Genomic DNA, 25,962 nt, shown 5'->3' with positions numbered 1-25,962 from the left:
CAAATGCTGGGAAAGAGCGCCACAATATTTTTTTCCCCCGATTAGAAAAAATCAAAATCAAAAATATAGATTATAATCATAGATTCGTGGCTGTACATAGAGTTGCAGTGGTGGTAAATGAGTAGCGAAAGATAAACAATCATCATCATCATCATTTCAGCCACAGGACGTCCACCGCTGAACATAGGCCTCCCAATGACTTCCACATCGCACGGTAAGATAATCAATATGAACTGAAAACTTTGACGGGGTTTTCTCAATTGCTAAGTCTTTATTACTAAGTTATAACAATATTAAAGTGCACTTTTAACTCTAAAATAACAATGTAATAACTAACATTGTACTGTAGGTGTGCCGAGTGAAAGGATAGTAAAGGTCAAACAATTTTAGAGCCTGCAATGCCTAAGTTTGTGTCGAAACGTAATGCCAGCGTTGGGAAATAATAATTTAGGTTTAACAAATTGCAATCTAATACAGTTGTTGCAGTTTCATTATTTTTAATTCAAGTTAAAAGTTGAAGCCTTAGGGCACATAGCTTTTTTATTTTCCTGGGGTTTGAAAGGGTCAATGCACTCTCAACCTGTGGTACAGTCACAGTACAGTCTTCAATTACGTTAGAAAAAACCTATCAACTACCACAATACAAGAATGAAAGAAAGAAAGAAGTCTAGGGTCAGACTAAACGCCAGAAAGGACAACCCAGTTTTTTCCTCTTCTATGCCTTTTTTGACACTGTGTCAAATATAGTGAGGAAAATGGATAACCTAATTTTGCCCAAAAAAATCTAAAAAAGGCGGGAAAATAAAAAGTTTATATTTTATGTGTAAAAATCAAAAAGCTTCTAATCTTTTAATTGGCCTAGTGTATTCTTACGCCCTCGTTATTATTAACAATATTGCAATTAGTTTCATAACAGATTTTCGTAAGTAGCACCCACGACCGGTTAGCGCAGTTTTGTAATATAACAGGTCGGTGTACGTAAATAAAAGTGAATTTGACTCGCTTGGTGATAATTTGAAGGACATACAATAGCGTCAACTTGCTTTTATTTTATTTTTAATGCCATATTAATTGGGGCGGACTTAACTCCTTATGCCATTCTCAGCCAACTAACCTTTGGCTGAACGGAAAAAACAATATGCAGCTGTGCTTTTTTCATCCTTGTTCTTATGAAAAAAAAATAGATTTTTAGGTACGTGAAGTTACTGTTTTGTATGAAGAATTGTACGAAAACAACAGTTCAGTAGGTAAATAATTTGTATAGGTAGTTTTTTTTTTGTTATAAAAATGACTATCAATTGATTGAAAGTCACACTCCTCTCTAGTGTTCCCAAAATTCACGAGCAGGGCAAAAAACGTAAAAAATTACAAAATAAAAGAGATTTTTTTATAAAATACTTAAAATTTTATTGTATTAAGGAACGTAAATATAAATCTCATTTTATTCATGACTAAACTATTTAAGTACATTTTATATTATATTTTACATACTTACATTCGTTTTTTGAAACTGTTCAAATAATTTATATTAAGTTGTATTCTAATTTAATTATCAGCTTAGCTACTTGATATTATTGAAATTACGTAATTAATGATGTATTACAGAGATAAATGACTTTGATAAAGAAGTTTTATTGTGCGTTTCCATCAGTTTTCATTTCCAAAACTAGCCTACATTAGTTAGATCTTACTTTCTTTCGCCACTTCTTAGCACCATGCGATATGTTGTCCCGAAGTGGTGGTAGGGCAAGCTATATTTGGGACGTGTATAAGTGCTCAAAAAGCTCTTATACAGGTTGTTTCTTTTAGGTATCAATTCGTTATTCGTGATGTACCTAGGTACTAATGATTACATACCGTATATTTAGTGATTTTACACCACCTTACTACAATACCACGTATAATCACAAAAAATACTTGGTGGTTTAATCGCCAGGTATGTTAAAACACCTTGCACCAGTTTTAAACTAAAAAAAATACAGCCTGTATACAGAATTTTGATCCCATCTTCATGTGTGTTAGTATTTTTGTTCGTAAACAAAGAAGTAGAACAGCAACTATAAAGAGAGACCTCGGAACAAAAGCTTACTCTACGACACGTTAATAAGGCGCTTTTTCATTGGGTAAAAAAGTTACTGAATTAAATTTTTCACTTCTTTTCCATTAATTACTTATTTGAACAGATTCAAACGTTAAAAAAGTCCATATGAACAGTGAGACTTTTTTCTAAACAAATACAAATAGAGAAAACAATAAACTTTTTAGGACGAACATTAAAACAACTGGAGAAATGGATTTTATTTAATTAGTGTATTAAACAAGATATTTTATATTGTTATGAGTTTTAAACTCTTTTAAATAATTTTAAACAACATGACTAGGTTTAAAACTTTTGAATAAAATCTGTGTTCATATGGACACGCATTTTATACAAACTAAGTCTTAAAATAATGTATTGCTATGTGATGTCTGACATTTATATGAAATTTTATATCTTTGCAAAGATTAGGCAGTAAGAATAAGAATAATTAAAAAATACTTAATTTTTACAAAATTAAAAGTCTACACTTAACGAAATTAATGGAAGTAAAAATTAGCGCGATTATAATTGAGTGTAGTTTTTTAAATTCGAATAATCAGGGATTATTTAATTGATAATTATCATAACAAATTGAGATTGTGATACTGATAATTTATTACTTTTGGCGCGAAAATTTTGCTATCAATTCTTTAAATAAAACTATAGCACCAATCATATCAATATATAATATAATTTTTCGAGTATTTTTCTGTACTAACACTGTACTTAACACTAGGTTAATACTAAGTAGTTTTTCTTTTTAATTTAAATATTTTATGGAATTCAAATTTATAAAACTACACCCTGTATAGAAAAAGCCTGACATGTTTTTATTTAAATTTCTCTAATAGCAAGCAATATCCTGAACTATGAGATCTGTTTTTAATTAACGAACACATTAAAAATTTCCAAATTGGCAAGCTGTCTTCAAGTTGTTTTTATTGTATTTAACAAATTACGCAATCATTATTGCCTGTTTTTAATTATCAACAACAAAAATGGAATATTTGAACAAATGTTTATAATGTAATTAGGATTTAAAATATAATTATATAAATCATTAAATTATAATTAATACTTGCAAACACATCATTTAATGAACCGTTCATAAACATAAAAAAAAACTGTTGATTTTGAAAGAAATTTAAATATCCAATTTGATTGTTTAAAATAATATTTCGTAAAATTTGTTATTGCACCGTAACTTCACAATCGATTATCACAAAATTCTGACTCACTCATCAATGGTTACCGTTCAGTCCGTTGGTGGCTGGTTCCGAAGCACTCTTCAAATGGAATGGTGAAACGGAGAACACTTCTCCTCTGACCAAGTCTTCAAGGTTCTCTCCACCGTACGAGAGCAGCGGAGAAATCTCAACATCTACATTATCAGCTATTTCTCCGCCTGCTTCTCTGATGTACTTTCTGTGGAGACGTAGAAGGTCTTCCCTGGCAGTCGACGGGCAGTCTTTCTTAGCTGAATCAGCGTTTTTCAACGCAGAAAATTCAACATCTCTAGCTACTTCTAAGCAAATAAAGTTCTCAGCGAACTCGAACACATCGAAAATAAACTTTTCCATCTTAATTCCGTTGGGTTCTGAGGGCTTTTGACGGACACCATTGTCGTCTACGAACGGGATCTTTTTCTTGGCCACATGCAATTTGAGTTTTGCTTCAAATTCACAAATTTTGGACAAGAATTCTGAGGAGAAGTAGTGGTTACAAATGTTACCAGCGGAGAAAGTGAGTCTTCCATCAGGGTTCCTTAAGTTTGCTGCTTCGTCAGTCAACTCAGAATATTCCACAACCTTATAGTGACCGTTTACACGACAAACCACACCCACTGCTTCACTAGGCGTAGACTTCAGCACAACCTTTGCAGCGCAGTCTGCGTTCTTGCTCTGGCAGTAGCCAATGAACACAGGGTCTGCCACTTTGATTAAGATATTATCAACGGAATGAGCGTGCAGATGTTTGACTCCCCTTTTAGCGATGTCCTGAAGAACTCCTTGGGTTTTCAAAGCTCTGTACAGTCCTCCGTTACCGTCTGGAGCTGATGCAAGCTTGTGTTTCTCATCCAACAATACTTTCCCATCAAAGTCAAAGCACGGTAACCTCCCTTGCTCAAAGAACACAATGTTATCTTCATTCAAACCAAAATATCCGTGGTCTCTGAAGAATTCCGCTGTAGGAGCCTTTGTGTGTTCGGAAGTCATGATGTACCATGTAATTTTACCTTCCTTTCCGTATTTTTGAGCAGCCATACGTTGCACTCTCAGTATTCTTTCCGCTTGAATTTGGAATAGCGTTTTCTTAGAGGGTAGTCCAACATTGTACATGCCTTTAGGGTGTCCGAAGCCGAGTCTGGTGGCTTGCCCGCCAGCAAGCAGCAAGACACCCACTCTTCCTTCAGAAATCTCTCTAAATCCAATGTTTTCATACTCTTCTATCTTCTCGTTAGTGAGTCCAGGCACAGACTCGTAGTGCGTTTGCGGGATCGGCTTCAAATCGTCGTCCGTTTTCTCTAAAATAATCTTCGTGGTTTCGTTGGCGCGACGAAAAGTTTCGTTCACTTCCGCTAAGTCTAGTTTCAGGATCTCCTTGGTAAGTTCATCTCGCTCGGAGTCGGTCAAGTCTGGCCAGAACCTGATAAGGTGCTCTTGACCGTGGGCAGACAAAGTTTCCTTCAATTTTTCGTACGACATCGCGATAGTGTTTTATCAGGTGCGGCGCGGGCGATTAGAAAGCGACTACTAGTTCATGCTTCGCGCCGCGGGGCGAGCCGATCTCCCTTCCACAACAATATTATGAAAGGAAGCAAACACGTCGGCGCCGCTTGACATTTTCACGGCATTCTTGTATTTACATTTTACATTCCCGACCACGACACTGCCATCGTGACGTATTGTCGTCGGCTCTAATTCTAGTCACATTGAGGATTTAGTTACTATAACTTCAAAAAGATGAGTAAAAAACCAGCAATGTGTTCAGTTTGCCATTATCAATTATGAAATGTCAAATGATAATGAGATGACACAATAGTTTAGTTCAGAAACTAATACAAAGCAATAGAAAATTTACTTATTTATTTTAAAGGAAAATTGGGAATCAAACTTATACAATCACAGAGATAAAAAGAAAAATGGAAATAAAACCAAATAAAACACCCATTGAAATAATCAAAATTTCGTATAGCGAACAAAAAAAGTTTTTGAACGTTTCCTTTTTAATAGGGATGTGCATTTACATTCAATTGATATTCAATTGATTCAAAGTCAAAAGTATTTTCTTATTTTCATACTTAAAAAATAATGTAATAACTTTATAATATAACGAATTTGGTTAAGTATTAGTTGGGACTTGGAGAAATAGTATTTCTTGTAGAGATTTTGAGAAAATTATGTAGTGCATTTTTTAAATCTCGAATTCTCTACAGCTCTCATTCTCGTTCATTTCATTCCCATGTGCCATCTACGTCAAATAAAAATGTCAGTTGGCGTTGACGCACTTTATTTACTTCTGATAATCGTGGAATTTTTGCTAAATATATTAAAAAGTTTGGGTAACGTCGTGGTATTTTTACTAAAACAGCTGATACAGCTATTGTTTAATGTAAACATGACGGAGACGTCGTCTAAGAGGAGAAAGCGGAACAATAGTGGCCCAAACAATAACCCAACGGTTGCAATCCGTGGTGTTATCAACGCGAATTGGCAGAAGTTTCTATCGAGTAACCTAATAATGGACAAGAAAACAGAAAAGCCAGCGGAGGCAGACAATAAGGAGCACTACACAGGAACTTTCCGCCGCGCCAGAAAGAAAAAGGGGCAAAATGTTAGCGTAGAAAATAACCTCAAAACTTTGAATCTGAACCAAACAAACAACAATGTTGATCATAAAGATGTTTTGAATACCGAGTCAGTGGATAAAAATGACGGTAAAGTAAAAAATAATAACAAAAAAAACACTTTGACAAAATTTATAGCAATGGACTGTGAGATGGTTGGTGTAGGGTACGATGGCAACGATCACATGCTGGCCAGAGTGTCTTTAGTTAACAAATTCGGTGACTGCATCTATGATAAATTCGTGAAAGCTCGTGAAGAAGTTATCGACTACCGAACGGAAGTCAGTGGAATCCGTAAAGAGGACATGTTGAACGGTGAAGACTTCACAACGGTACAGAAAGAGGTAGCGGAATTAATCAAGGGCCGTGTTTTAGTCGGTCATTCGTTGAAGAACGATCTGACTGTACTGTTTTTGTCACATCCGAAGAGGAATATCAGAGATACGTCAAGATACAAACCATTTAGAAAAGTAAGTATATGTTTTCTCTCTAATAAACTGAAAGTTCATTTGTACAAACTTAAAAACAAAATCTGTATTCTTGAAATATATTATTTCGTGCTTTATTCTACTACAGTCAGTCAATTTGTAAATATTTAACCTTTGTCAATCCACTGTTGGATTCCTCATTTAACACGTTGGACGCCACGCGGCTCACCGGTGAGCCTCGAACAATACAATTTCCATTGTGTCTAGCGTCTCGGCTCGACTCGGTTTTTCTCTTTAAAAACCTTACAGTCACTTACATGAGAAATTAACAAATTTTATGTAGGTAGATAATTTACAAGTTGTCCAATAGCCAGAACAAGCAGATGTACTTCTGCGGGAACCGTCCTAACAAACACATAGTACTTACGAAAACTTTGTTGTACATACATATAAACACTCCTATAAATAAATATAGGCAGATATTTATGTTGAGAAAAAAAATAAAAATCCTATTTTTGTGATTGTATATTATTTAAGTTAAACATTAAATAACTATGTAATTAATAGTAGTATTATGGAGATACCAAAAGTTAGGGATACCCTATTTATTTGTCTTGTCCACTAGTATAATTGAAGACTTGATACTTTACTAATCATCATTAAATTCCTCTTTGCAGATCACCAAAGGCAGCACACCATCTCTAAAACGCCTTGCAAAAGAAATCCTCGGCATAGACATACAGCACGGTGAACACAGCTCCGTAGAAGACGCTAAGGCTGCGATGCAACTGTACTGCACCGTAGCAAAGAAATGGGAAGCGAGCATGAGCGAAAAGAGAGGGTACAATAAGAAATTTCTCGAAGATTGACGATACGTTATTTTTAGATAAAATTAGTATATAATAAAGTATATTTTTGTATTCGCCAAATTGTTAATGTAAATATTGGTTTACATATGGATTTTGAACTGGATTCAACGAAATTTACAGTAATTTTTTTAGTAAGCAAAATGATATGTATTTCTTTGGAAGTCATAATAATATGTAAATATTTTTCCTACACATGTCTAATGTTCTCCTTTTTTAGTTTTTATACATAGATACTAGTTTATTTGCTGCTTTTGTTATATTAACGAAATCAATAAAGTAATTACTACAAGTTTGTAATCTCTTTTTGATTTGTTTGGTTTAGAAAATAAAATTAGGAATAATAAATACTAAAATCACCTCCCCCAACTATGCTTTAGACACAGTGTTGAAAAACGTAAAAAAATGGGTGTGATACTTCCCACCTGCGCATTTTTCTTAAGAAAGTAAAGTCCGGTCGCCGAGCACGTGGTAATATAATAGCGTACGTAGTAGCAGTAGCAATATAATTAAATAGTCGGCCGTTTGGTGTAGTGGTTCAGAACGGACTACTATGCCGAGAGGTCCCGGGTTCGATTCCCGGCCGGGCAGAAATTGAAATGATGAATTTTAATTTCTGTGACGGGTCTGGGTGTAAATATGTATGTATTTAATAAAAAAAAAAGTATATAAGTAGTATATCCGTTAAGCTAGCACCCATAACACAAGCATTGGGGCCATTCTTATTCTTACGCATTTTTGTGTGAGATGTAAGAATAGCATATGTTTTTAAAGAAAATCAGTGCACTGTATATTAATTTACTTAGTAAAATACCTCTATTAACTAGGCCCAATATTATTTTTATCATAAAACTATTAGAAGAATATTAAAAAAAAGTTACAAGTCCAAAATGTCACGGACCGTGTAGTGTGAGATTCCCGGATTTGGACATACAATTTTTTTTTCTGAAGAGATGTTATGTTATTTTGATAAATATTACAGTAATTATGCAAGATTAATACATGTTATATAAGACTGTTAAAAATTTATATCAATAATAATTACCATTTTTGATTTTGAACACCAAACATTGTGTGAGCAGTTTTTGTGTCACAACCACGTGCGCCACTTTAAATATGCGTAACTCGGTAAAAAACAATCTTTGATATTGACATCCCTTGCTAAGTTTTTTTAGAACAGTAACATTGTCATCTTATTAGATTTGCAAATGGCTGAACGTAGTGAGTGAGCCGCAAAAAATTATTTCCTATTTATTTGAAAAAAGGGACAACCATAACACGTCCATCCCGTGTACGGTTTTTAAAGGTAGGTATCAATGTCACGCTATTGTATAAAACATAATTATGTACCTCATGCAGTATAGTTTCAGATAATTGCACAAGATCTGCTAATTCACAGATAGTTTTTTTGATATATCGGACACGTTCCAAATTGTCACGGCCATGGTATTAAAAATGTGTCACTACCGCAAACTATTTAAGTACATGGTCGTGACATTACAACGCGTGGTTGTGACATTCTATTTTTATTATTTTAATAGTTTTTGTTGTTCTACTAAATTATTTTGTGTATTGTGCAATTTTTAGGAGTAGCCTTTTAGTAAGTGTACTTATTTTTCGCTAGTATGATTTTCTAGATGCCACGAAGGAAAAATTATTGCACTTTCTCATTTCTGCAGTTATATCAAATTTTACTGAGACAGCTCCCGGTAAAGGCCCTGCAGAGGTGGTTGGAGTTGTTTTAAAAGAAATTGCTATTAACCATATTTTTAGTGGTACGGTGACTATGAAACATGTTTAAGTTGTCAAAACCAACTGTTATGTAAATCCTACAGAAATCTCATTTGATACTCAATTAGGTACCTACTGTGTTTAAGATTTACTAATTTGTTAAGCATATTATCATATCGAAACCATGTAGGTAGCATATCGGAAGCATGATCAGATAGTGCCAATAATAAAAAGTCTATTTTTTTATTATCTAGTAGATATATTAACTACCTGACGGTATTTTTGATCTCAATTTTAATTAAATTTTTGGATGTTCAGAAAAAAGTACATATTACCAAATAACACCTTTGTTGATGAAACGAATTTAGTGTATTTTATTGTTAATCAATTTAAACTATTATGATAAAATTTAACAACATAAATATTATTATTTACAGTAAAAATGTAAAACTGTCACATCCATGTCATGCAGTGTCACAGCCGTGTTTACGTAGGCTATTTTGTTTCCTTTCCGAGGGCTTTAAGGTTGTCCATATACATCAAAAGTATGCTTTTGGTTTATACTTTCGATACACATCGCAAAAAGTTTAAAAAAAAAATCTTTAATTTTTAAAAAAAATTTGGCACAAATTTAAGAATGGCCCATTGAGTTGCTTACTTTGGGGCTAGCTGGCGCTGTGTGAAATTGTCCAAAGATTTATTTATATTTATTTATAAAATTATAATTACGCATGAGCGATAAGGATGGGTAGCTTGGGGTCATTGGACGAAATTCTACGTGCTCGGGGACCGGACTGTAGCCACTATTTATCTATAGGCGTCAGTGTTACTGCTACTCTAAAGGGAACCTTAAAATGCGTGTTCACTGGTTAGTATGTACTCATACGTTGCCATTCGACTGTAATAAATAACCTTACCCTTGTATGAACTTATGTCAAGTGCATGAATTTCGTCCCATACAATCGTTTACATTTGTATGTGATCGCTTTTCCAGTGTGTTCAGTAATAAATCATTTTTTTTGAATTATCACATTTGACTTTTAATGTTAGTCCTTTACAATAACACTAGCTAGGTATGTAGTCACAATAAAAATAGGTACTGGTAAGGCGGACTTAATGCCAGTCGGCATTAAGTCTTCCTTAGGGACAAATTGAAATTAGACAATAACATGACATGGGGAAAAGATAATTTTTCTTCTTCTCTTCTGATAATTCCTATCCTATCATCAGATTCACCAATTAATATGTAGCCAATTGAATTATTAATCCAAGCTAGCAAAATATACTGTCAGTAGCTTCACAGTTCATTTATGAAAAACCTTTTATATGTTCGCAAAAATATATAGCAATTTACTAGAAAGAGTGATTTACACAAGTTCAATACAAGAAACAAAAATAAACTTGCCGTTCCAAATTTCAGACTGCATAAGATTGGTAATTCATTTACCACCTTAATGAAAAAGGGCTACTATAAAGTTGTTGATTATACATATAAAAGATAAAAATGTTTGGAATATTTAACTACCTAGCTCGCATCAATATAATTATTACTATAATTTGTATATTTTAAAGACTGTAAACCCTTGAAAAGGAGGCTGACAATAGTGACTGAGTTTCTTGCGCTGCTTCTCAGCACTGGCCCATTTATTGTTCCGAAGCAGAGGTAGGGTTAATATTGGGACGTGTAAAAAAGCTTTTTAAAAGCCCATTTGCAAAAATAAATGAAAATAAAAAAGAAAAGATTGTGTCTAAAATATTTTATTGCCATTCAAACCAATATCCTTAATGAATAACTTAACAAAATATTAACATGTCACTATACTAGCTTAGGAGGTCCGCTTTGCAACTTGTATAGTAAACTATTTACATTTGACTATTCACTTAAAAATACAAGGAAAAACAACTCTTAAGGCTATGCTGGAATTATACGAAAAATACTAACTTACTGCTACAATAAAGCTCTTTTTCGTTTATATGCTGTTTATATTACTATTAAAAAAATAAATAATTACTACTTATGTGCTATGGAAATTTGTGTTTTTATGAGTTGAAGCAATTTTCAGCTTTATGCGTTAGTGGGAATATATTTCCCACCATATTTTGAACTTTATTTCTTTCACTTATGGTTCAAAAACATTGAAAAATTAGGATTTGTTAAGCCCATTAAAGGCTTAAATAACTTTATATTATGGTCAGCAAAAATAACTATAGCCTTAAGAATTTTGATAATATGTTGCAAAACAGGCCTTCGAATATACACAACATTTATAAATATACAAGCGACCACTGTCACTTCATTTAGGACCACCTAGGGTGAATTTTAGGACCACTTAGGTTGATAGAACGTGTTTTAAAAAATCAGCTTCAGATTTTTATAAAACATTGAATAAAGTGTATTGGAATTGACGGAACTAGAATTCGCTGCCTGCTGCTCTTTCCCACTATAATCCGGGCCTTTTCAAGGCGAGAGTTAAAAGGGCACTTACAGGGCAGGTATGTATCTCTTTCTTTTTCAAACATAGTTAATTTCATTGATTGAATTCACCGTAGTCAGTCCTTCACAAGTTTGGTTGATTTTTACATACAAATTGACATTAAAAATAACAGTATCTCCGATAACACAATGCTCTTTATAAAAAAAAAATTAGATGACATTTATCTACTTTATTTTAAACGAAGAAAAATCTTAAACCAATATCACATTCAAGAATTTTATAAGATTTTTTTCATTTTCTAGAAACCTACCATGCTTATACTATGGGCCATGCACTTTCACCGCTTCTTGATAAAGTTATCTGGCAGATAAGTTCCTGATAGGCTATAAGGGACTATCAGCAAGTGGTGAAATAAAGGATATTTATGAGACCTTTTACGAAATACAAAAAAGTTGCAGCAATCAAATATCATCCATACACCTTGAGCGTAAAGTGTAATATCCAATGATATGAAGCAAGTACATTTTGATCTGAGATAATGCACCTTAAACCAACGGCATACGGTTGTGTATTGCTTGATGCTACGACTTTTGACAGGTGTCAATATTTGACATTGACATCCCCATATTAGTAGCATGCGCATTAAAACTGAATGCAAGCAAAAACATGCTTTACTGTTAACTCTTTATAAGGCAGTCGGAATAGATTTCCCATCATATTTTGAACCTTATTCGCTACCCACAATGATTATGTTTTGACTGTTAAAAGGTTAAATTAATATGATATAAAGCCCGGTCTCCGAGCACGTAGAATTTCGTCCAATGACCCCAAACTACCCATCCTTATCGCTCGCGCGTAATTATGGTGCTGTCGCGCTCGCACACTCAATGCGGCCGCCCGTCGCACAGTCGCGACAGCAATATAATTACACGCGAGCGATAAGGATGGGTAGCTAGGGGTCATTGGACGAAATTCTACGTGCTCATCGACCGGACTATAATTAAAACTGGTAGTTACTTAATCATAAACATAAAAGTAATATAATTAACACTTAAATATTAAGAACCTAATATTGGACTGAATTACATAAGACAGCGCCCCCGGCGCTTATTTAAGGAACAACAATAAGTTCACTTAGGCCCGATTCGACCAAACTTTTATCCGAGAATAACTCCTGGTATAACTGGCACATTGACAGTTTCAGTATGGGATATAATATGTCAAAATGACAAGTTTATTCTGAGATTAATATTTACTCTTGTTTGGTCGAATCGAATCCACCCTTAATCATGGGCTGAGTTTTCCATCGTTGGATAAATTTTAAAATAAGTTTGGCACATTGACAGTTTCAGTATGGGAAATATATCAAAATGACAAGTTTATTCCTCAGTTAAAAGATATCTGACGATTGAAAAATCTGCCCTATTACCTAAATAATACAATATTCATTGGATAGTTGACAACGTTTGACAAAAATTTAAAGGCCTCAAGTTCACTAAAACTCTTGAATATTATTCATTTACTTGACGAAAAAAAAATCTATAGGACAGTGACGTTTTGACAGCTCATATAAAAGTGCGTCAATTGACTGTAGATGTCAACTACCCTACATTTTATACATTTCATTCATTCATTCATTCATAAAATACTTAATAAGTATTGTATTAATTACTACTTTTATTCAACTATTTATAGTAAATAGTTGAATTAGGTATAATAAAAATTAAATAATAACAGTAATTGTGAAGAAACATCATGAATTTGACAGAATTTTTTGCATTTTCATTTATTTATTTAAGATTTTATAAGTACAATCCAAATTATGTGTACTTTCAAAGATTTTCTGTCTTGTTTTGTACATTTATACAAAATAGAGTCAGAATAACAAAATTTATCAACGTTAACCAAATTTTTTACAATATTCACATGAGAATGACCTCTGTTGAGACTTGAATCTTCGTTCTTTCGACTCTTCTACTAAAATAGAAATAGCGAACACAGTTATTTTCTTAATGAAAATCTTACATAATTTAATTTCTAAACTAAACTTAGAATCAATTTACATTCAGTTTTTTAAACGTTTAATACCTATTTTACGTTACACAACAATTAAAATTTCATTACTAATTAATATTAGGATGAGATGCGCACCTTATTTTAACCGTAACTATAACCTTAACCTGTGTTTTTTGTTTGGGACTTGTAAAAGTGCTCTTTGGGAGCCTATTTGCATAAATAAACAATTTGAAATTTGAATTATCGAGTTTTTGATAGAAGTAAAGAAGGATGGTGCTTTGACCGTAACTATAACCGATGTTTTTGTATGGAGTTTGACAGATTTTTGACGTTTGTCAAAGTTAAAGTAAGATGGTGCAACTCAACATGACAAAGACATGACTTTTACATCACCTTTGGTGATGATAACATCTCTTATATTTTGATCAAGTTAGTAAATTAGTTTACATACTTTCATTAATCTTTTAGTATTTATTTCACATCTTTTGTTAAACCGTGACAAGTGAAAACAATAATTATAATTTTGACATAACCAATGAATTAATATGACAGATTTGTTTGGAAGTGGCGCCATCTATTCAACTTCCGTCATTCTTTTTTCAAAATCCATTTAAAATTGGCGCGTAGTGCAAAATTTTTTTCTTGACTGCGTTTTGCTCTTATTAGTAATTATTGTGTATGTTTGTGTGTTGATGTATTATTTTAACAACATTCCTCTTAATTTAACAATGCGTTCACAATTATTTATACTATCGTGCCAGCTTTGTTGAACTATTATTAACACAGTACGACTTAGGACTTGATTCTGCATCAAAATGTATTTCCTGAACACTATAATAATCCGAGCGTTTTCAAGGCAAGAGTGAATAGGCACTTACAGGGCAGATATGTACCATCCTAGACTGCATCTCACTTAACACCAGTGCGATTGCGGTCAAATACCTGCCTTGTCTAGCATAAAAATTAACAAGGTACGACTACGAGAGTTTAGTGGGAACAGTTGTAATTACACTGTCTCACTTTAATTTATGTGAAAAGAAAGAGACACAAAACTAAAAATTAAGTGTGTTACTGTTTAGATTTCCTGCAGACTATAGACTTTTAAATAGTTTATTCGGCTTCAATTTGTATGAGGAATCCGCCGATACCAAATCGGTGTAATGTGCGCACTTCCATATTTGCCCATACTGATTAACAGCCCGACCAAACTGTCGGCTAATCGTCGCCTTAGGCTGAAAACCACGTAAATGCGTTTTTTTTTGTCATATTTATGCATTTCGGACCATCTTACAGTTTTTTTAGGATATTAAACCGGGTTAAATAGTATAGCCTGACCAGGAACATAAAAACCCTCGTAATGTTGCGGAAAACTAATGGTACTAATTTCTTTTAATGGCAACAGTAACTGAAAACTTCATTGACATGTCACCTTGCATGTCAGTCTATTGTTGTCAAAGTGTAAACAAACTTTATTTTAAATGTGTGCAATTGATTTTGTGAATTAAATTGCTAAAATATTTTTATAGTCGTGAAAGAAAAGTGGTTCACGGTGTGTTAATGTATTTGTCGAAGAGAAATACTAAGGGTTCGGACAATATTTTCATTGAATAATGTTTCCGACAAAGGTTGTCAAATTGACTGACATGTTTATCGTATAGTACAGTCCACTATGAAAATTAGCTGTAGTCTGTTTCAACTACCCATTTTAAAGTTTTTTGATACTTTCTAAGTTTTGAATTTTATGGAATTGGGAAAGAAGTACCGAGTTTGAAGCGTTCATGAGCAGACATTGCAGTTGAATATTCAAGTTCTGAATTTGATTATTGATGAATAATAAAATAAATCCTACTAGCTCGATTGATGGTTTCATTTAATTTATTTAAACCAGGTTACCTTTAATAATATTTTTCGTTCATTTATGAAAATATCAAATTAGCCCGTAATCCTGAATCCTGATACATAAATTTAGCCTATTAATTTAACACATGTACGACTGTACTCAGTGTTGCACTATCAAATGCAATTGAAGCGCCTCTATGCCAGGGTTTTTATGTTCCTGGTCAGGCTATACTTGTTTTATTTTTTGGTACCAAATAAATGTTTTTTCTTTCTTTCTTTCTTTCAAATTTACAAGTAAATTAACAAAATAAACATAAAAGACGCTGTACAAAAATTTTACAGCACGCAGATTTATCTGGATCCTGAAAAAAATCTTTTTTACACTTCAATGAACAATAAAATGATTTTATTTATTTAAGAGGTTTTCACTCTAAGCCGTAACGATAGTCTGTTTGCGTTTTGTCATAAGATTCCAATGAAAATGAAGTACCTATACAGTATACATACTTTTACACGTGACTATACAGAATCAAGCCCTTACAATTAGCATAAACTACAAACGAAACTTATCCCATATACCTGTCTCGCTCTAGCTCTGTATAGCGGCGCGGTGGTGCGAGGAGAGCGGCGAGCTGGTGGCCGACTCTACGCACGATTCCGACGCTTGCTCCGCTAGGTCTGTGGTGATCTGGTGGAGAAAGTTTGTATTAGGTTATGGTGGTTAAAATAATATACAGGGTGTCCCAAAAACAATGGATAACCTTGTAACCATCGATAGGCTTCGCCATGGTCTCCCTAACATCAAATTTTGAGGCCTATCGATGGTTACAGGGTTATCCATTGTTTTTGGGACACCCTGTATGTAGTGAATGAATGTCCATTAATTACGTGAGGTGATTTTGGTTATTTTTGGACCCACGTAGCTAGTCTACTTTAGTATAATTTAAGGAGATAATGACTTTCTATTTTCTTTATTGCTGGGTCATAACTTTGTTTAGGGCTGGTTCAGACACTCGCAGTTCCTGGGTGATTACGTTTGATGCAAATGGACGAATAGTGTTTAATTTAGTTAACTAAAGATTCAATCTACAGGGTGTTAGGTAAATGGGTATATGAGCCGACACTAGCCCATGTTAACATGGTCATATAAATGGTATGGTGCAGTCAAAAAATTTATATCTTCATTTTAATTATTTTATTTTTCATATGAATCGGATTTTATAAAATTTATTTTGTATGAAAATTAAAAAAATTAAAATGATGATATCAAATTTCTGACTTCACCATACCATTTATATGCCCATGTTAACATGGGCTAGTGTCGGCTCATATACCCATTTACCTAACACCCTGTATTTGAAAGAATCTAATGCCCGTTTTCACCATCAATCCGTAATTTTCAAGTGATTCCTAGGGTAATACATAACAGGATTTTTTTTTCAAAAGGGTCACTTAAAAATAGGGATTGATGGTGAAAACGGGCCTGAATCTTACTTGTTTGTAAGAAAATCTTGTAATTATTTTTTTCTTTATATTTGATCTTGGATACCGTCGCGTAACACCTATATTCTTCCTTCGGTCCTTCTTTCCTTCCGAATCTACCAATACCTTTCCCATAGAATGGCCAAGGTAGTGTAGACTTCATCATCATCATTTCAGCCACAGGACGTCCCCTGCTGAACATAGGCCTCCCCCAATGACTGCCACATCGCCCGGTTGGTAGCGGCCTGCATCCAGCGCCTTCCTGCTGCCTTTATGAGGTCGTCGGTCCACCTTGTGTTCATGTAGACCTTCTTACCTTATAATGCGCGTGCGCCGTACAATCAGCAGGCAATCTTAGGGCCTTCAGTAAGGCAGCGACACAATATCTCTACTCAATTAATGATCTACCTTTACTTCTAATAAGGTTAGGTTATAAATTGGCCTGCTAACTAAACCTAGGCTGGAAGGCTCATATATCCTACGTAGTCTAGAATTTTAGGCTTCTATGATAAGACCTAAGATGAAGCAGGACGCAAATCACATTCTTGACTTCATTTGTCTCTTTCTTCCTTGAATTAACATTCTAGTTATGCTAGTCTATATTTTATTACCTAGCAGATACAATTCACAATGATAAATCTACTAGAGAATAATTTTGGAAATTTTAATTTTTGAGAAAATTCCCAAAATTTCTGGAAAGCGGGATTTGATCTTGGGTCCTGTCGCATCACACCCGCGATCTTTTCCGTTGCGCCAACAGCGCTCTTATTGTCCCTGCCGAATCTACCAATACCTTTACCATATCGAAGGCTTGACCAAGCGAATGTAGACTCATCATGATTTCAGCCACAGGACGTCCACTGCTGAACATAGGCCTCCCCCAATGACTTCCACATCACTTGATTGGTAGCGGCCTGCATCCAGCGCCTTCCTGCTGCCTTTATGAGGTCGTCGGTCCACCTTGTGTGTATTTTAGACCTTACCTTATAATGTGCATGTGCTGTACAGTCCGCAGGCAGTCTTAAGGCTTTCAGTAAGGCAGCCAAATGGTGCGGAGGCTCTCCGGCCGCTAACGCCAGTTGAACTAGTCTTGCACCCATTTCTGCTCGCGCTGCGCAGTGTCTCGGGGTTCTATAATAAAAACAAATAACTGTGCTTACAATAAGTTTACATAAGGTGTGCTCGCTAGCGAAAGTGTAAAAAATAACATGAATTATATGATGGCTTGTACAGCGCCCCTAGTGGTTACTTTTAAGAACTAAAATTTTCCATTGCATTTTTTTGACGCACTTTACTGTAGTCACGGTAAAGCAGGTAATTGGACCAACAACTGGCTAACTGGATAGGGTTGAAGACAAATCGGATTTTTAAGTAGTAATTTTCCGCTCGTAGTTACTTAAAATGATAGGTATGTATGAGTTTCCAATTTTGCAGTTGCAAGTACCCCTTCTCTTGAGGCAATCGATTTGTTGCGACGTTTAGCGAAGTCATGCCTTTCGTCTGATCATATCATATCACGACATTATGTTTTACAAAGCAGTAAGTATCAAGGAGAATAAAGAAAAAGGAGAATACTCACGTAGACTGTAACTGTTTTAACTCAACAAGAAGGCTCAAAAGAAAAAAGTAGAAGGAAGAAAAGAAAGAAAGTATAGAAGAAATAGAGAAGAATACTACGTACTTCTACGTAGAAGAAGAATACGTAGGCTGCGACTGTCTCAATGAGTGGCACTCAATAAAACTCAGAAGAAGAAGAATAATCACGTGGGATGAAGTAACCTTAGAGATCCGCACGCAAGAAATCACAGAAGAATAAGATACAAGTGTGTTGTCGATGATACTCAATAAAAATGTGTTGTTTCTTTCAATAGAGAAGTATACTCACGTAGGCTGTAGCTGTCTCAGCGACCGGCACGCGGCGGCGACTCGCGGTCTCAACGCTTCTAGTCCCGCGGGGACCGCACCGCAAGCGATGCACAGTAATAAGCACCTTATGTGTATACATATACGGCACAATATACTTACGTAGGCTGTAGAGAAGAATAGTCACGTGGTGCTTTAGCGAGCGGCACGCAAAAAGTCACAGAAGAAGAAAAGAAGTAAATCTCACGTGGGCTATAACTGCCTCAGCACGCGAACAAGAGTCGCTAATGAGGGCTATCGTTTTTATACTTAACAGTTGGCACTCCTGGCGATTGACAGGACCTTACTCTACAGTGGCGCCATCTTGATGAGTGCAAATGCGATAGTCCTCCTACCACTTTGGCGCTCACCAGTTGGTGCCACTCTTCGCTACTAGCAAGTTACAGGACCTTACTCTACAGTGGCGCTAACTGGTGAGCGCTAAAACGATAGCCCTCATTGAAATGGAATATAAATGAAACACATAGAGGAAGGTAAAAAAAAGGAGGAAAAATAAAAAAGCAGGAGTATGACTTACGAAGAAGAATACCCATATAGGCAGCAAATGACCTAGATAGAGGCACACAAAAACACAAAAAAAAAGAAGAAGAATAAATAATAAAAAACATGTAACTAATACTCACGTAGGCTGTAGCTGTCTCAGCGAACGACAAGCGGCGGCGACCCGCGGTCTTAACGCTTCTAGTCGCGCGGGCACCGCACCGCGCGTGGGACCGCCCGATACTAATCCGCGGATCTGCGGGGAAACGCTGCGTTAGAATACAATACAAATACAAAAATACAAAATATTTTATTCATATAAACAAGTCACATAACAAAATTTTGGATCTAATCCTTTTAAGTTTTATCAACTTGTGTTAGGATCAGACCGCTCTGTCCAAATACAATAATGAGAACAGACTCGTTGAAATGACGTTAAATGTTACTTAAATAATGTTACTTGAGTTAGTGTTATATGTGAGAAGTAGAATTAATTAAATAGACATATAAGTAAATAGATATATAAGTAATTAAATAATCTATACTAATATTATAAAGAGGTGAAGTTTGTGTGTTTGTATATTTATTAAATTGCAAGGGGCAATCACGGGATCTACTGAACCGATTTTAAAAGTTATTTGACCAATAGAAAGCCATAAAATTGCTGAGTGTCATAGGTTATATAAAAAACCGAAAAAGAGAACGCTCGTAGACAAATAAACTGACACAAGAAATATCGTTTCAGTCAAATGACGTCCACTGCTGGACAAAGGCCTCCCCCAAGGTTTTCCACAATGAACGGTCCTGCGCTGCCCGCATCCAGGCTCTTCCCGCGACCTTTACCAGATCGTCGGTCCATATAGTAAAATAATAAAAGTAAAAAAGTACAAGAAATATACTTTTGTATACAGGGTGTTAGGTAAATGGGTATATGAGCCGACACTAGCCCATGTTAACATGGTCATATAAATGGTATGGTGAAGTCAGAAAATTGATATCTTCATTTTAATTATTTTATTTTTCATACAAATCGGATTTTATAAAATTTATTTTGTATGAAAATTTAAAAAAATAAAATGATGATATCAAATTTCTGACTTCACCATACCATTTATATGCCCATGTTAACATGGGCTAGTGTCGGCTCATATACCCATTTGCTCATGCATCATATGCTCATAACACCATGTATTAAAAAACATAATATGAGAAAATTTGCGTGCTCCACATAGATCTGTGGGAAAACGCTGCGCCAACACGCTCGTAGGCACGTAAGTTATGAGGTGAACTAAATTTTCAAATAAGTTGGATAAATCGAATCTCATGCGTAGGATTTTTTATTTCCTTGTAATATTTATGTGCTATTTCTGTCTTTTTTTCCGTATACGTTCTCTGTTCTTAACTAAGTGATGTTCATTGTAATAAATGTTTCTGTCTTTCTTTAAACGACAGATACTCACGTTGGTTCTACCTTTTTTCGCAGAACTTTTTTAAACATAATTTTACTATGCATAACAACGGATGGCATAATCTTCTTTACGCAGAAATTCGTTAGGCATACACTCATTTGGTATACATTCAAAACTAATAATTTTGTAAAGCAGAATCATCTTTAGGCATAATTTTAGTATCCCGAATAATTAAAAAAAAAATCCGAATTCAAAAATTTTTTTCATATTTTTTAGGGATAGTACATTAGTAGAGCTACCTCCCCTATCAATTTGATTCACCCATTCTGGGACACCCTGTATAAAGCAATGCACTATAAAAACGCACGCTTAATTACTCTTAACTCGCAGTCTTATTTACTTATACCATCGTCCCAACGCCCAACATTGCAAAAGCGTAAGGGCTATATTTCACCGGGACACCATGGCGGCGCAATCAGTCGCCGCTACCAATAAAATGTACGCAGCTTTGCGCAACCAAACGGACACCAGATGAGTAACTCTCTATAGAGCTGTATACATTTTGTTGGTAGCGGCGACTGGTTGCGCCGCCATGGTGTCCCGGTGAAATATAGCCCTAACAGACAGACAGACACTTACTTCGCCCACCACGTGTAGGTAGTGATACAGCGCTTGCCCGCCACACTCCCAGCCGCTCACGAGTTGTTTCTGTGCCGCTTCGTTGAGTTGTTCTAGGAGAGGTGCTATGCTCTTCAGGTCGTCTGCAAATGATATTATAGCTATGAAAAATGTGACATCAGGCCTCCCCAGTTTGGCCAGTGGGAAGAGTGAAGGTCAATAATAATAATAATAATAATAATAAATACACTTTATTGCACACCAAAGATAAGAACAGAAAGAAAAGGAACACAGAATGTCAATGTATCAAAATATCGGGAGAGACAGTTTACGTTTGGTATGCTCGCTAGCGAGTGCGTCAAAAAATCTATGAACATTTTAGTTTTTGAAAGTTTCCGCTAGGGGCGCTGTACAATCCGTCATAGATTTAATGTCACTTTTTTACGCAGTCGACATCGAATGCGTTTGACGTAAACTCACACTACGCCTCATGGCCTAACCAGCCAGCGTGGGCCAAATTATTAGAGATGGGCCGACTAGTCGGGAAAGCCGACTATTCGGCATCATTTGTAGTCGGCCGACTAGTGACGACTATTCGGCAAAATATGCCGATTATAATCGGCGCATTACAACATTAAATATGTGAATGAAATGAAACTCATGGATTACTAATGTTTGGCCAAAAAACGTTTCCCAAATTATCACATCGCAAACAACGTTTCGCAAATTTTCATTTGGCAAATTCTCATTTGGCAAAACAACTTATTGCAAACTTTTAATTCGCAAATGTCGTTTTTGCCATATTATTGTTTAGCAAATTATTGTTTGGCAAAGTATGTTTTGCCAAATGTTTCATTAGGCAAAAATATTTCACGATAAACTATTTACAAAACAATTTGATTGGTGCATAGAATGGAATACAAATTAGCTTGTGGTTATTATTTTGTTTAGTGGGTAGTTAATATATTTTTTTTTCTAAATAAATTTTCATATTTCATTCTTTTTATCGAAATTTCCAAATGATTCATTAACAATAGAGATGATTCTAGCGCTCGGCGGCCGCTGCCGCGGCACGCTTCGCTCGCCTTCGCGCATTAAGGGTCACTGTTCTAACCTAACCTAACCTACTATTTTCTACAATACCTACTTTTTGCAACCATACTATTTTCTGCAATCTCTCTGTTTTACATAAAATTATTGTGAAAACCATGTGCCTTATGCTTTGATTTGTGGGTAACGGTGGGTACTCGTAAGTATGTGAAGTGTCAATTTGACCAAGCAAATTATTTGGGATATAATATTTGGCAAAATAAAACATTTGCTATATGAACATTTGCCAAGTAAAATTTGGCCAAATGTTAATTTGACCAAATGAATTAGTTGCGAAAAGTACAGTTGCTAAAAGTTTATTTGGGAAATGAAACTTTGGCGATAAGTTGTTTGCGAAGTGAAATTTGGCGAAAAGTAATTTGGCCAAACGGAAGGATACCGAAACTCATAATCACCAAGATGATTATGAGGTAGACCAAGGGCTGACTGCAAAAAATCAGGAAAAAGTGGTTTCACCAGATTTAATATTTTGGCAATCAGTCTAAATTCATACAAAGTTAAGATTAGTTAAAATTACCAGGAAATCATCAAAAATGTGTAATTTGTCCGTATACCTAAAAATTATATCTTTTTTTTTTCGGGGAAAATATGCATGGAATTGCATACCTATCCTGCGGGGAAGTGGCAGATTATGTGGGGCTCCTCTCATCGGAAGGATGAGGAATACCCACATAAATAATAGCCCCTGAGCTCCGTCGATCGCCTTAGTGTGAAGAACTATGGAAATCCGGACAAAGCCATCAACTATCACAGTCCCTGTATGGCGAGCTCTGCCTATCCGACGGTGGTGGTAGTCCGTGCTATGCAGGCGGGGGTACACCCCCACGCCCCCAGCTCGCTGACCATCTCACCGTGGAGGGTGGAGAGGAATCAGTGGGTCTAGGATACGTGCCGCGATATAAGCGCAATTTTGCCCATTTGACGTCGATAAGTAAGAATAATATCACGGCGCGCATCTTAACCCAGCAGGAGGCGATCATATTGTCACCTCCTCTGACCCCTCCGCCGTCAAAAATTATGACATCTACTTTAGGTACTGTTAGGTGATTGTAATGTTGCTTATTATTTTTTCTCATATTAAGTAAATCTCATTTCTCAAGAAGTTATATTTATTTCTTTAGAAATCTAGATATTCTTATTTCTTTGAGAAATCTAGATATTATTCTTCGGACAAGTAGGTATTAGAATGATCGGCATTGCCGATTAGTCGGCCGACTAGTCGGCAATTTGAAAACCGATTAGTCGGCTAGTCGGTTAGTCGGCAAAGACCATAGTCGGCCCATCACTACAAATTATTCGTAAACTAGCGGCCGTCCGCGACTTCGTACGCGTGGACCTCGTTTAATTACTAATGATGTTCATAGATGGCGCTTTTTACCCACGTCTTATTTATTGATTGAAATTTAGTTTGTCACATTACGTTATAAATTATAGCCTATATGTTAATCTGGGTTATAAACAAAATCCGGTCAGTAGTTTTTGCGTGAAAGAGTAACAAACATCCAGACATCCACACAAACTTTCGCATTTATAATATTAGTAGGATAAACACTAGTAAATCCTAAAATTGTAAGAGAATCGGACTGAAAACAAAATGATACAAGCATTTAAACTTCGTATGGAAATAGCTGAGCGTGACGTCACATTACACGCGCCCATACTATGGGACGCTGTGTTGTTCTAATGTGACCTGACACGTAGCATGACGTCACGAGATTTCAAATATCTCTATCTTAGTTATTTAGAGATTTTAAACCGCGACGCAAAAACAGAGGGGTGTAATCGTAGCTCTCAAACGGATGAACCGATTTTCGTTTATTTTTTTTTAAACAAAAACTCTAAATGACTTTATTTTATGCCAAGGCTAAGAAATGTGAGAATTAAAAAAATCTTGCATATTCTCTATTGCGACTCTGGTATATTGGAGAATCGAGGCGAACATTTGTTTGTCTTTGTTTTCAAATAAATTATGCCTCCCTAGGAATGGAACCCTAGTCTTCTTAATCTGAAAAAGATTGTCTTACCACTAGACCACAGAAGCAGTTAAATGATAATAACAGAGTAAATACAAATGAGTAGGTCATCTTCATAGAAACGCACCGAGCGCGGTTTGTATGTGAGCGCGCCAATATACGTATGCGGCGCGCACGCACACACTGACAAAATTTAGCGGGGAGTTGCGCCGAATTATAATGAATGATGATGATGATAATAATGAATGATGATGATGATAATAATGAGTCAGGACTCACCTCCAAGCACGGCTTGCGTCTGCAGCTCCTCCAACAAGACGCGGTGGGCCGCGTTGTACTGACGCGCGCCTAGCAAGTGCTCCGCTTCGATCGCCGGCAAGTGCTGCGAACAAATAGTTTTAGTTTTAAAAACAGTGGGATTTGAAGACCGATTAAAGCCCGGTCTGTGAGCACGTAGAATTTTGTCCAATGACCCCAAGCTACCCATCCTTATCGCTCGCGCGTAATTATGTTGCTGTCGCGACTGTGCGACGCGCGCCCGCAGTGAGTGTGCGAGCGCAAATTCTACGTGCTCACGGACCAGACTATACCAGCATTTATTGACCTCATAAGAAGGCTCAAGGTTAGCCAAAGGGCGATGGAGCGAATCAGAAATGAGAAGATCCGTAGGAGAACCAAAGTGACCGACATAGCTCGCAGAATCGCTAAAATCAAGTGGCAGTGGGCGGGGCACATAGCTCGTAGAGCTGATGGCCGCTGGGACAGAAAAGTCTTCGAGTGGCGACCATGGGAAGACAGTGTAGGCATTAGACAAGACTCCCACTCGGTGTATCGACGATCTGGAGAAGGTTGCGGGAAGCGCCTGTATACGGACAGCACAGGACTGGGCGATGTGGAAATTCTTCAGACAAAGACTTCAGAAAGTACAGACAATGTGAGTAGACGACCTCATAAAGGTAGCAGGAAGGCGCTGGATGCAGGTCGCTACCAACCGGGATAGAAATCATTGGGGGAGGCCTATGTTCAGCAGTGGACGTCCTGTGGCTGAAATGATGATGATGAAGACTCACCTCGTACTTAGCTCGATGCGCCCTAGCCAGTAGCACCCATTCCGCGGGCACCCTGAGCTTGGCTATCAGCTCCAATCGGCTGGTCAACTCTGGAGTGTCCGCTTTGGCCGGCGCTTACTCAGTAGGGAGCACACAAAGCTTGACAACTAGACTACTCGTCCACAGAAGCGGAGCGTGCTGGCGGAGCGGAGAGCTAAAATCTTGTCTCCATGGATTGCGAGCTAGTTTAAAAAATCACAAAAAGACAGAAGCGGAGAAAGAAAGCAGAACGGAGAATACAAATGACTCGTCACATACTAGCGGCTTAGCTTCGCTTATGGAAAAAGAACGGCCCGCAACTCCGCTCCGTTAAGCGACCTCACTCCGCTCTGATGGACAAGCAGTCCTAACTCTTAAGCTGTAACTCTGTCGCTCAAACCTGAGTTGTAAAAATGGTTTATTAGAATAAGAGACTCACCTCGTACTTAGCTCGGTGCGCCCTAGCCAGTAGCACCCATTCCGCGGGCACTCTGAGCTTGGCTATCAGCTCCAGTCGGCTGGTTAGCTCCGGGTTGTCCGCTTTAGCTGACGCTTACTCAGTAGGGAGCACACAAAGCTTGACAACTAGGCTACCTTTATCTTTTTACGAAGCAGTCGAGTCATTTATTTACCACTA

At 36.3% G+C, this 25,962-nt stretch overlaps 3 protein-coding genes across 3 annotated transcripts; 1 reads left to right on the top strand and 2 right to left on the bottom strand.

The window, feature by feature from the left end:
• Positions 1–2,800: 2,800 nt before the first annotated feature.
• Positions 2,801–5,054, bottom strand: LOC135085373 (UDP-N-acetylhexosamine pyrophosphorylase-like protein 1). The gene has a single exon (XM_063980157.1). The coding sequence runs from the start codon at positions 4,783–4,785 to the stop codon at positions 3,322–3,324; it is 1,464 nt and encodes a 487-aa protein (XP_063836227.1). The 5' UTR covers positions 4,786–5,054; the 3' UTR covers positions 2,801–3,321.
• A 524-nt stretch (positions 5,055–5,578) lies between these two features.
• LOC135085374 (uncharacterized) lies at positions 5,579–7,516 on the top strand. The gene is made up of 2 exons (XM_063980158.1): positions 5,579–6,397; positions 7,033–7,516. The coding sequence occupies exons 1-2, from the start codon at positions 5,699–5,701 to the stop codon at positions 7,222–7,224; spliced, it is 891 nt and encodes a 296-aa protein (XP_063836228.1). The 5' UTR covers positions 5,579–5,698; the 3' UTR covers positions 7,225–7,516.
• A 9,759-nt stretch (positions 7,517–17,275) lies between these two features.
• On the bottom strand, positions 17,276–25,949 carry LOC135085179 (uncharacterized). Its single transcript, XM_063979932.1, has 7 exons — positions 25,934–25,949; positions 25,308–25,420; positions 24,517–24,619; positions 21,176–21,297; positions 19,271–19,383; positions 17,708–17,855; positions 17,276–17,293 (listed from the first exon to the last, which is right to left on the bottom strand). The coding sequence occupies exons 1-7, from the start codon at positions 25,947–25,949 to the stop codon at positions 17,276–17,278; spliced, it is 633 nt and encodes a 210-aa protein (XP_063836002.1).
• Positions 25,950–25,962: the final 13 nt, after the last annotated feature.

The sequence above is a fragment of the Ostrinia nubilalis genome, chromosome 28 (genome assembly GCF_963855985.1).
Source record: "Ostrinia nubilalis chromosome 28, ilOstNubi1.1, whole genome shotgun sequence".
Taxonomy (NCBI): Eukaryota; Metazoa; Arthropoda; class Insecta; order Lepidoptera; family Crambidae; genus Ostrinia; species Ostrinia nubilalis.
The sequence above is the reverse complement of the archived record's forward strand: the minus strand, read 5'-3'. Positions and strand labels throughout refer to the sequence as shown.

Coding starts and splice junctions, on each gene's coding strand:
- LOC135085373 (XM_063980157.1), bottom strand. CDS start 4,785: ATGTCGTACGAAAAATTGAAGGAAACTTTGTCTGCCCACGGTCAAGAG.
- LOC135085374 (XM_063980158.1), top strand. CDS start 5,699: ATGACGGAGACGTCGTCTAAGAGGAGAAAGCGGAACAATAGTGGCCCA. Junction 6,398..7,032: donor GATACAAACCATTTAGAAAA/GTAAGTATATGT, acceptor TCCTCTTTGCAG/ATCACCAAAGGCAGCACACC.
- LOC135085179 (XM_063979932.1), bottom strand. Junction 21,298..24,516: donor GACGCAAGCCGTGCTTGGAG/GTGAGTCCTGAC, acceptor TATCATTTGCAG/ACGACCTGAAGAGCATAGCA. Junction 17,856..19,270: donor CTGAGACAGCTACAGCCTAC/GTGAGTATTAGT, acceptor TTTTTATTATAG/AACCCCGAGACACTGCGCAG.